At 42.1% G+C, this 11407-nt stretch overlaps 1 protein-coding gene across 1 annotated transcript; it reads left to right on the top strand.

Moving 5' to 3' along the window:
- Positions 1 to 390: 390 nt before the first annotated feature.
- On the top strand, positions 391 to 966 carry LOC119246151 (diphosphoinositol polyphosphate phosphohydrolase 3-beta-like). Its single transcript, XM_037512381.2, has one exon. It carries the CDS (start codon positions 469 to 471, stop codon positions 964 to 966), a length of 498 nt encoding a protein of 165 aa, XP_037368278.1. The 5' UTR covers positions 391 to 468.
- The last annotated feature ends 10441 nt before the right edge of the window (positions 967 to 11407 follow it).

Genomic DNA, 11407 nt, shown 5'->3' with positions numbered 1-11407 from the left:
GCGCCGCGCGCGGAGGGAGCCCCGAGACCCCGGCCCCCGCCCCCTCACCCTCCGGCGGGCACGCGCACGCGGATCGCGCCGCGGACGCGCACGCAGAGGCGCCTCACCTCACTCAACCCCTAGCCGGCCGGCTGCGGGCGGGCGGAGCCATGGCGGCGCGCTAGACGCGCGGGGCTTGGCGAGGGGTGCGGGCTCGCGGCGGCGGCGGCGGCGGCGGCGGCGGCGGCGGCGGAGGCGGCGCGTCGTCCCTCGGGCGCGTGCGCTCGGGACCCTGGGCGGGCGCGCGGGGCCGAAGCCTGACGCACTCGCCGCCCCCGCCCCCGCCCCCGCCCCCTCCTCGCCTGGGCGCCGGGCTCGCCGCCCAGCCGCGCGTCTCTCCCCGCCCTCGCTTTGGCCCTTTCTCTCCCCGGCACCGTGCGGCGGCGGCGGCCAGAGCAGAGGCGAGCGCAGGAGCCCGCGGCCCGGACGATGAAGTGCAAGCCGAACCAGACGCGCACCTACGACCCGGAGGGGTTCAAGCAGCGCGCAGCGTGCCTGTGCTTCCGGAGCGAGCGCGAGGACGAGGTGCTGCTGGTGAGCAGTAGTCGCCACCCGGACCGCTGGATCGTGCCGGGCGGGGGCATGGAGCCCGAGGAGGAGCCGGGCGGCGCGGCCGTGCGGGAGGTGTACGAGGAGGCGGGCGTCAGGGGCAAGTTGGGCCGGCTCCTGGGCGTCTTCGAGCAGAACCAAGATCGCAAGCACAGAACGTACGTGTATGTACTGACTGTCACTGAGATTCTGGAGGACTGGGAAGACTCGGTGAGCATTGGGAGGAGGAAGCGAGAGTGGTTCAAAGTCGAAGATGCCATCAAGGTTCTCCAGTGCCACAAGCCCGTGCATGCCGCATATCTGGAGAAACTAAAGCTGGGCGGTTCCCCAACCAATGGAAACTCCATGGCCCCGTCCCTGCCAGAGAGCGAGCCCTAGTATGTACCGCTCCTGCACAGACGCCTGCTGCGCGCCCGCAGCCCAGCCTGCCGAGCACCTCGAGTGCCATGTGCGGTCTCCCGGGAGGAGGGAGGCTTCTTTTGTTTCCCGGCAGACCTCTGCCTCGCGCTCGCTAACCGTCTGCCCGCCGGGCACAGTTTTCTGGCCATTTGCTCCTTTGTCAGATGCCTGGAAAATCGCTGCTCGCGGGTTGCTCGGACCTGTGTGCGGGAGCACAGCTGCCCGGGCTGCGTTGGAAGGTGCCCTGAGTGCGCACCGGCTCTGGGCTGTGTGTGTGCGTGCATGTGTGCGTGCGTGTGTGTTTGTGTGCGTGTGTGTCCGCGCGCGCGCGTGAAGCGCTGTGGTTGGTTGGTGGCTTGTCTTTTCCTTTGCACACACACACACACACACACACCCGTGTGTGCATCCTTGCTATTTGCGGTGCTTTGGGTGCCAGCCTTGCGGTTCGTTTCGGAGTGAAGGCCGTGACAATCCAGTCAGCGTGGGGGTGTGGCATCTTTGATTAATTCTTGCTCTTAACTTAGGTTCTCATTCGCAGCACCGACCCTTGTCAGCCAGCGCTCCCGTGATGGGCATTGGTTTGAACCAGCGCTTTTGAATCGAAAAAATGGGTGTTAGGAAATTTCGCTTCTTGTGCTCATGCCACACTCTATACTCTTTTTGTTTCCAGAAACGCGATCTCATCGCATTTTGCAGACGTTTCTTTATTCCTCTGGCGATATTTTGATTTTCAAAAATGCCTCACAGTTGATCGTTTTTCACTGCTTATTTCAAACGGGCATTTCCCATATAACCCCAGTGTAGTTGAACCAAACACTGCCCGGCAGGGTAGCGATTTCTTAGCCAGATGCATCCTGATAAGTGCATCTCACAGGGAGGGCTGTGTTCCTTTGTAGAGTGTGGTTTGCCAGGCTCCACTTCCAGCTCCACTGCCCCTTTCTTACTACCCCAGCAGGACCATGGTCCTCCCTGTCAGTTAGTGTTGGAAGGAAAGTAATATTTCCTTCCACATTTGAGCTGGTGACATTCCAGTTAGACTTGTCTCGATAGCAGATGGCCAAAGGGATGGACTCTTAGGTGGTCATTACATCCCAATTGAGTGAGTTTGCTTCCTTGCTACCCTGCTGTTCCAGATTTCTCCAGCTGTTAGGATACTTGAGCCACCTCTCTTAAATATTACAACAGACTTTTCTGGCTGCCAAATTAAAGACTCTCACATTTGCTTTGATATTTGCTTGAAATGAGGAAGCCCATCTCAAATGGGGTCTCCTGTATCTCTCAGTCATGCCAGAAAGTAGCTGGAAGTAAAGCCTACTTTGTGAAGTGGACTTCAGGAGTTGTATTAGGATAATCTAGAATATGTCATATCGTAATCATTAAGTGTTTTTTTGTCACCTAAGGTTGGGGGGGAGGTCATTTTAAAGACATTTTCTAAGTCACGATTCCCCCTGGGAGTTCCTTTTCATCTCAGAATGGTTAAGGACTGCTATTTTGAAGAGGAGGTGAGTGGGGGCTGCCTTTCTATAATAGCGCTTAATGTATTACAACGTCGACACCTCCAATCAGTGTAAAAGAAATAATGATAACAGCACAAAACACAACAAAGCAAAAACAGACTATTATAAACCAGAGACACACTGCAGGGGAGGAGGAGGGAGAGGGATCAGAGGGAGGGAGGGAGGGAGGGAGGGAGGGAGGGAGGAGCACAGGGGACTGGGGTGATGGTACATGGGTGCCTTGGGGGAAGGAAATTCTATGGGGACTCAATCTGAGGGCGTGGGGGGAAACAAATATTGTCTAAAAATGTAAAAAAATTATAAATGTTATAAAAAAACTTTAAAAAATCTACAGTCCAATAATAAATATAGTTGATAGTAATAATTTAAATACTTTGCTATTCTACATATTAACCTTTTTAAAGTCGTAAAATTGAATCTTGTTACCTTTGAAAGGTTTTTGCCACAGAGTTTGCTTTCTTGCTACTCTGCTGTTCCAGATTTCTCAAACTGTTAGGATACTTGAGCCACCTCTCTTTAATATTACAGCAAACGTTTTGTCTCACAACACAAACTTTTATGGTTGCCAAATTGAAGACTCTCACGTTTGCTTTGTCAATTGCTTGAAATACAGAACCCCATCTCAAATGCATTGGTCTCTCTTCTGGTATTCCCCTAGCCATGTCAACAATTAGGTAGAGAGAAAACCTCTGTAAGTAGGGCATTAGGGATATTAACCTCTTCAATATGTAATAGTTAAGCATTTTTTCCTAGAAAATGATGAGTATAAAGTAGATATAATGGTGATTTAAATCCTTTTGTTATACTGCAAGCTAACCTGTTTTAAAACACAACTTATAAAAATTTAATAGTGCCCCCTTGTTAAAACAATACAAATAGTACACCCATTTTAACCTTACAGCTTTATGAATTATATAATGATCACATACATGTAACTGGAATCCAGATCAAGAAATGGCCATTGTCTGTAGTTCAGAAAGTGATTATATTCTTCTAATTGATAATCTGCCCTCCTTTCTTTTAAGATCATAGAATAATTCTGGTTTTTATGTGTATATAGTGAATATTATATTTTCTGTTGTGCTATCCTATTGTTTGTTTTGTGTTTTGCTCTGCAAGAAACTCAAATATTTGCCTGCATTTGTTTTGCATGGTAATTCTACAAATTATTATTTGTATGTGATTACTATAACAAAGTAAGTTCTGTTGAACTTTCTAGAGAAATTTGGTGCTACTGTTTCAAAAACAAATATTATACACTTAAGTACAGTTAAAGTTTAAGTTTCAGTTCCCAAAAACATTTTCTGTACTAATGTTATCAAAGTAAAGTGAGTGTGTTTTTAAAATCAGTTTCATCATCTGGATAATATAGTTTGATCTAATATGGTGATTGAGTTTTTATAACAGAGATAAATATATCAAATATATATCTGAGCATACATTTTTAATCCCAAACAATTGACTTTTACTATTTACAGAGGTTCTTAAATTCTACATTAACATTAACACAGATATACTGGATTCTTATTTTATAGATAATTTTGTAGGTAATTTCCTTCCATCTGACATGCTATTATCAATATTTTGGGTGTTTAACTTATATTTTGTATTCTTAGAGGTAATAATGCATCATCTTACATGGTTCTTAAAATCTCTGACAAAGGCAAAAAATGTTCCATACTCTCATTAATCCATTAAGAATTATCAACCTATAAGTATTTTGTGGGTTTATCTCCTCCCCCCCCCTTTTTTTTTTTGCTAGAAGCATTCAGAATATGTCATGCTATTTGTCAAGATGGACTGTTAGGTTCATTTAAGCAGTTCTTGTGAAATACTCTCTGGAACCCAGGCAGGTCAGAATGCTTAAAGACTCCAATGAGATTTTTTTTTTTCTCTTCGAACAGTCATGAGTTTCAGGCTAATAGAAACTCTACAACCTCAGTGCTCCAAAAATTGATATGCATTTGGGATTTTTTTCCTTCCAAAAATGTCAAAAATATCACTTGTACAGTATATGTTTGAGTTTTAGTCTTCCCCTTCATAAAGAAGGAAAATGAATACTCTCCATAGCTTATTGAGGTTTACAGACATGAAACAAATTTATCTTCTGCATGTTTTATAAACAGCTCACATTTACCGCTGATCAAATATTTTATTCTTGTCAGTGTGGAGAGAAAACATCAGAGGTGTTGTGTCTATAATGTCTACATTTTTAAAGGAATTGTGTGTGTGTGTGTGTGTGTGTGTGTGTGTGTATACACAATGTGTATTTAGCTAAGCAGAGCTTTGACCTCCAGGTATTCTGTAGGGGGATACAGAAGGGGGAGCCACCAGGGAATACCAGAGTTTTATCAATATTTTTATGGTAGTTGTCTCCTAATACACTGTTTTTACTGTTTTTAACAGATTTTAAGTGTTTATGGACAAACAGCACTATGAGAAGTGGAAAAGTCACTATGATGACTGAAATTAAACATGGACAATTTTATGAGAAAGCTTAATGTGATAGAAACTACACTGGGGTTTTGAAGTGTTGAAAACTGGTGTCAGTTCTGTAACTTAGCCAATTTATCAAACTTTGTAGTGCTTAGGTTTAGGATTTTTTAATATAAAATTGGAGATAATAAAAATAAATTTTTCATAAACTTCTATGAGAAATCTTTCCTGACCACCAGGGTTAAGAGACCTTGTTCTGTGTGTGTCATGCTGCTCATAACTTACTGCACTTACCTGTTTGAATAACTGTGTGGCGACTAGACACAAACTATTCGATTGGTGGGAACTAACCTAAATTATCTCTTTAAGTCTAGAGTCCAGAACATGGAATTTAGGAGTTTTTACATATTAGATCCTACCCCTCTTTGTAGCATTTCTGGTATCACTGCTTTCCTGACTCTTTTGCTTTTGTGATTATATATTGGCCTGAAATTCTCTCAGTTGCTGATCCAGACTCATTAGATAATTCTGTGATGGCTTCCAAGTGCCTAGTAAGTAATGCAGATAATAGGCCCTTTGTGAATTTGTCAATTGGTAAATTAATATAAGCCTGCTAATTATATGTTGGTTTGTTTTTCCAGATGGACAACAAAGATGTTCAAGATTGCTTTGGAAGAATCATTGATGTGAACCATTATGGATCAATGGTATTGTCAAGTGCAGGCGAGCACTTCCGTGTTTCCAAGGAGAGAGCTCATCTGGTTTTCCTCCTACATCTTGGGACACCCCTTCCCTGCTTATTCCACTGACTCCTCTTGCCATGGTTGGTGTGCTATCCTACGTGAATGACTCCTAATTCAGCACCTATAGCCTTTTGTTGTGCTTTTTGATGTGTCTGCCTTTTCCATTATACGATGATATCCTTGCGAGCAGGGATCATGTTTCATTACTCTTTGCATATTCTGCATCTGAGATACTACTTGAATTACAGTTGGCATCACTAAAGGTTCTTTGATTCAGTTCACATTTTGTAGTAACGGTGTAGCATTTTTCCGCCTAATCTGGTGCTAGTAGAGCATATGCTGTCTAAGTGCCATGTGTGTGGCTTTTCTGTATCAGGTGTTTCAAAAACTTTTCAAGGCAGTTAATTATAAGATGGTCAAAGACAAGAATTATTACACATATTTCTATGTTGTACCACACAGTGGCTAACACAGTTTTAAGAATATTCCATTACTTAGGGCAATGTTTTATAGACTCAGTTCTTTGTGTAACAACAAAGTTTTTGTACTGTTGTCAATTTGCTTAAATTTTATTCAAAAATGCCACTTGCTAGGAAAGTAATTGTAAAAATAAACAATGAACACAAGATAATAGTGTGAGTTTTTATATAACAATAAATTTTAAAATGATATACAAATAATTTGATGTTTTTACAATGCCCTAACCACTTTTTTCATGTAATCTTAACATCTCTTGGAAGAAAAGATTGTTTTTTTCAATTTACATATTCATTATACTGGATTATTTGATGCCAGGGGAAAAAAAAAAAAAAAACCTGCAGTACGGGCAGTTTCCAATGTTAATCATGCCACTTAGTTTGCCTAAGTGGTTTTTGTTTTGTTTTGTTTGGGTTTGTTTTTTTTGGCATCTTTCTGATTCACTTGGCCACAGTTTTCAACTCTTCCAAAAGTTCCTTCCGCATCCCACCTGGTTTTTAAGCATGAGGGTGTAGAGGACAGAGAGACGGTTAAATTACCGCCACTTGGAAAAAGCACTGGCAAAGAACCTTTCTTTGAGGAGGGAACAGAAAATGAAGGATTTAGAAAGAGAGGACTTGGGTCACTTGTCTCTAGAAGAGCATCTTTAAAAAATTGATAGAAGATGGTTAGAGGAAATTTTATGGATTTTTGCCATGGGTTATATGATGTCAACATTCTTCCCAAGCTCCCTACAGTGGCTCCAGAGTGGCTTTGATATGGTAGGATTTTTTTCATTTGTCTTATAAAGCAATTACCTTGGCAAAAAGTTGGGCTCCATCTTAGTGTAGTGCCCTTCCTAACGGTATTAGTGAAATGTTTTGATTGTCCTCACAATCCTCACAGATTTTGAATAAAAACAGATGTCTCCAATTGATTGTTTTTTAGGTGTGATATGATACTGTAGTTTGTTTTTTAATATTCTTACCTTTTAGACAAATGTACTGTAAATTTTACAAATAAAATGACAATGCTACTGGTATTTGCTTCAAAATAATCTGGGGGTGGGTAGGTGAGCGTGTAGACGAAATGAGGTTGATGATAAATTGATAATTGTTGAAGCTTTGTGTTCGATATTGGGAGTTCATTATACTGTTCTCTATACTTTTGTATATGTTTGAAATTTTCCATAATAAAAATTGAAAAAAAAAATTCTTCATCGTTTTCTTGTCAAACCCTCTCTATCCCTAAGACTGAGGTAGGGTAGATGACAAATCCATAGCCCAGATAGACAGGCTCACTCTTCCCCTTCGAAAACCTAGGTTTCATTCATAAACTTATTGGCAAGCTTGTTCTTCCTTTAATGTGAATTCTCTCACTGAATGTCTCCATGTTCAATATTCAAAGAGACTTTTAGCCCCACCAGTGTGTCATACATGACCAAAACTTTGAGCCCCAGTGGTGAGCATAAGCTTAGATTTCAGATGAGAAAACTGTCCCTGTTTTGCAGTTCAGCTTTTAAAAAAAACTTTTTTTCTGATTACCAATTAATTCATTTTAATTTCAGAAAATTTGGAAAATTCAAAATTATAGGTGAGTAAAAATCACACATGATTGCCCTGCGTGGAATAATACATAGGCCTACAATACACATGAACACACACATTTTTTCCAGTCTTTTTTATTTTCAGATACAAATATATGTAATCCCAAGCACGAATGGCAAAGGTGAGTCCCCTTCACCAGAATATTTCCAAAACTCCATGACCCCTTTTATTTTTTTTATTTTTTTTTGAGATTTATTGATTTATACAAGAACTGGGGTACAGGCCAGAGGCGTGGGGGGGGGGTGATGAGAGAATTCACCAGAGACAGAGTGGGGAGGAGAACAGGCAGAGAGACCAAAAACTGTGCTGAGGGGAGCAGCAGGAGAGGTCTGCCACGCCATGTGGGTATCTTCCTGGCCCGCCAGGAATCAATCTCACGCTGCAGAGGCTGCAGACAGCTTCACAGCATGGCACTCAACCCTCTGCGTGACCGGGAGGCCCCAACCCCTTTTATTTTTAAGTACACATCACACAGATACCTTGCTGTTCCTTATAATTTTTTAGTCTAATGCTCAGGGCCATTCTGGAATTTGATATTTCTGTCCTGCACAAGTGTAGTAGGTATAGCTCAAAACCTGGGTCTGATATATGGTCAAACTCTCATCACCAAGTCCTGGTGCAGGGCAGAATAGGTTTGTTTTGTTTTTTTCTTTTCCCAATTTCCATACAAACTTGCTACTCACCAAGCATTGAGTCTGGTAGTAGGGCATCAGTTCAGAGGGGGTGCCCTTAAACTGCACAATTGCAATACTACCGTGTTTTCCAGAAAGTTCCCTCTATTTAATACTATCTTGCTTTCCAGAAAGTTCCCTCTTTTCTGGGTCCTCAGCAGGCTACCATGTCACTACCTTTGTAGCTTCTGACCCTGGTGAGTTGCTGCTCTTGTGTGCACAGTAATTTTTAACAGGAAACAACGGCACCACCATGCTGGACTAGGGGAATGGAATCATCTCCTCCCTTTCTGCCTTTTTTATCCCAGAATATGCGCTCATCATTCACTATTTCTACACACATCAGAGGCCAGCCATAAATTTTAATGAGCTTTTGCTGAAAATTAGATTATGAGAGAAATGCGACACAAAGAACACCATTTACAACTGCACAGGTTATATCTTTTCTAGGGTCCATTGATAAACTAGTTCCCTAACATACACTGACTCAAAATAGTTTAGAGAAGTCCCGTCACCCACCACTTCCCTCGCTCCACAAAACCCGAGAGTCTGTAGTGTCAAATTATCAACAAGTGATTCCTATACCCATGGAGAAGGGAAAGCTTTTCCTGTTACCCAATCTCCAAACAATACTCAAGGTATGGCAAACTTAAATTTCCACAATCAAAAAAATGTGATCCTGACATCAATGGAATGGATCGGGGTAGAATGTGAGTTAAACTACACAGCAGTGTGAAGAAATTGACGAGGGTTTCTGGAAGTTTAGGTTTATTTAGGGTCAGTGCTAAGAGTATGGAAGACAGGGTTATATTTTCCTTTTTGTCTACTTAAACTTAGACCTCTTTTCCTGTTAACAAAGACAAACAATTGTAGTTTCCTAGTAGCAGCTAACAGAGATGGTATCACTCCCCCTACTGGACACTAAAGAAATTTACTCAGTGCTGGATGTAGTCTGATTAGAGAAAGGAAACCTTTCCCTGGAGTTCTCTGCTGCCCAAGACACGACTGTCCCAGTCTATTTACAATTACTATTTCTAATCTCAATTAAATCTTAATACATTATATATATATATATATATATATATATGAGAAAAATACTCTGCAGTGCCCCAATCAGTAAAATGTTGAATTCTTTTAGTTGTGTTTCTTCATCTAGCTTTAACTTGTTAGATAATAGAAAAGTATTTGCATTTGTCTAGGATCACCAACCTTACAACTGAGCTTTAGCTGTGATAAAGCTATTCAAAACTTTAGGCTAAGAATTCTATTACTTCTAGGGGTAAATGCATTGAACAAATCAAAAAGTTGAAGACTTTGCTCCTGTTTTGGAGTTCTCCGTGTATTGGGGAGACAGCTATTAAATCAAGAAATCCTCCAATATGTGGGCCTCCCCTGGTGGCGCAGTGGTTGAACGCTGGGCTGCGAGGCTGCCAGCAGCCACTGAAGCGCCGGTTCGTTCCCCGGCCACCGGCGAGGGTCCCACAAAAAGAAATCCCCCAAAATGTAATAAGTGTTTTTTATAGATAATGGTAATTACACAGGGCTCTACCAGCACACAGTAGGAGGAACTAACATAGGGACTAGTCTCTCAGAAGGTGAGAGTAGAGGGGAGGGGGAGCAGTGGCAGAGATGCTCAAAGGAAGTACCACACACCTTGGCACCTGAAGGATGGATAGAACTTAGCCAGGAGTACTGGAAAGGTGCTCTAGAGAGGGAAGGATCAGCATGTGTTCTGGAAGACAGATAAAGTATGGTGCTCTTAGGAAGAGGAATTTGCTCATAATGTATAGAATATAATTCAAAGGTGTGAAGAAGAAAAAATCTAGAGATGAAGTCAATAGGGTAAGAAAAGGCTGGATTATGATTTGTTCAGTTATTTAAGGAGAGGAGGCATTACATCAATTCATCTGAAGAATGGAAAATTGAAAATGTGCTAAGGGAAGGCTGTGGAAATAGTCCAGGTGAGAGATAATGGTAACCTGAACTAGGGTGCTGACATATTGGTGGAAATGTATGCAGAAATATATAGGGTTTAAAGGAGCATGAGTTGCTTTATTGGATGTGGGAGATGAAAAAAAGCTGACTTTTTAAAAGATTTATTTATTTATGCATAAAATAGCTGGGGTACAGGCTAGAGGTGGGGGGTAAGAAGATTCACCAGAGACAGAGTGGGGGTACAGAACAGGCATACTGACTGAAATATACTGCTGAGGGGAGCAACAGGCAAGACAGGAGAGGTCTGCTGCGCCATGTGGGTTGCTCCTTGTCTGGCCAGGGATGGAACTCATGCTGCAAAGGCTGCAGATTGCTTCGTAGTGCTGTGCTTAACCCCTTGCACCACCAGGGAGGTCTAAAAAAGGTGGCTATTATAGAAATATTTAAAGGTATCAGGTTGGAGCAAATGAGTTGATGGTATTACTTTAGATGGAATGTAATAGAGGAAAAACATCAGTTACACAGGGCTGAGAAATGACGTTAGTTTTATAACTTAATTTCTTGTATCCAAGGGACACTAACCTGACAATGTCCAAAAGACTAGTGATATACAGATATGCAGCTGTGTATGAGCTGGATGTGTAGATTTGGGAGTAGGTGGTCAATAGGTGAATAGGTGGGTATATACAAGGTCATCTAGGAGAGCTCTCCCTGAGGAATATCAATATCAAATTCCAATAGGGTGGTGTGCAGGTGTCCATTCCAGAATGGTTATGTGAAAATCTAAGCAGACCTGCTCCCTAATGAATGCTAATGCTAATGAATGCTAATACCTAATGCTCCCTAATGACAATTATATATGTACACACATCTTTCAAATCTTTAGAAATTGTCAGAAGAGCATACAACAAGTGAAGAAACATTTGTTCAAGAAAATCTAAATCTGGTGGGAATGGCGTAGCCACTTTAGAAAGTGATCTGGATTCATCTTATACAACTAAAACTGGAAATACTATGACCCAGCCTTGCCCTTGGTCATCAACTCAGAAAGTCCT

The sequence above is a fragment of the Talpa occidentalis genome, unplaced genomic scaffold (genome assembly GCF_014898055.3).
Source record: "Talpa occidentalis isolate TD23 unplaced genomic scaffold, MPIMG_talOcc4v2.1 talOcc4.15, whole genome shotgun sequence".
Lineage (NCBI taxonomy): Eukaryota > Metazoa > Chordata > Mammalia > Eulipotyphla > Talpidae > Talpa > Talpa occidentalis.
The sequence above is the reverse complement of the archived record's forward strand: the minus strand, read 5'-3'. Positions and strand labels throughout refer to the sequence as shown.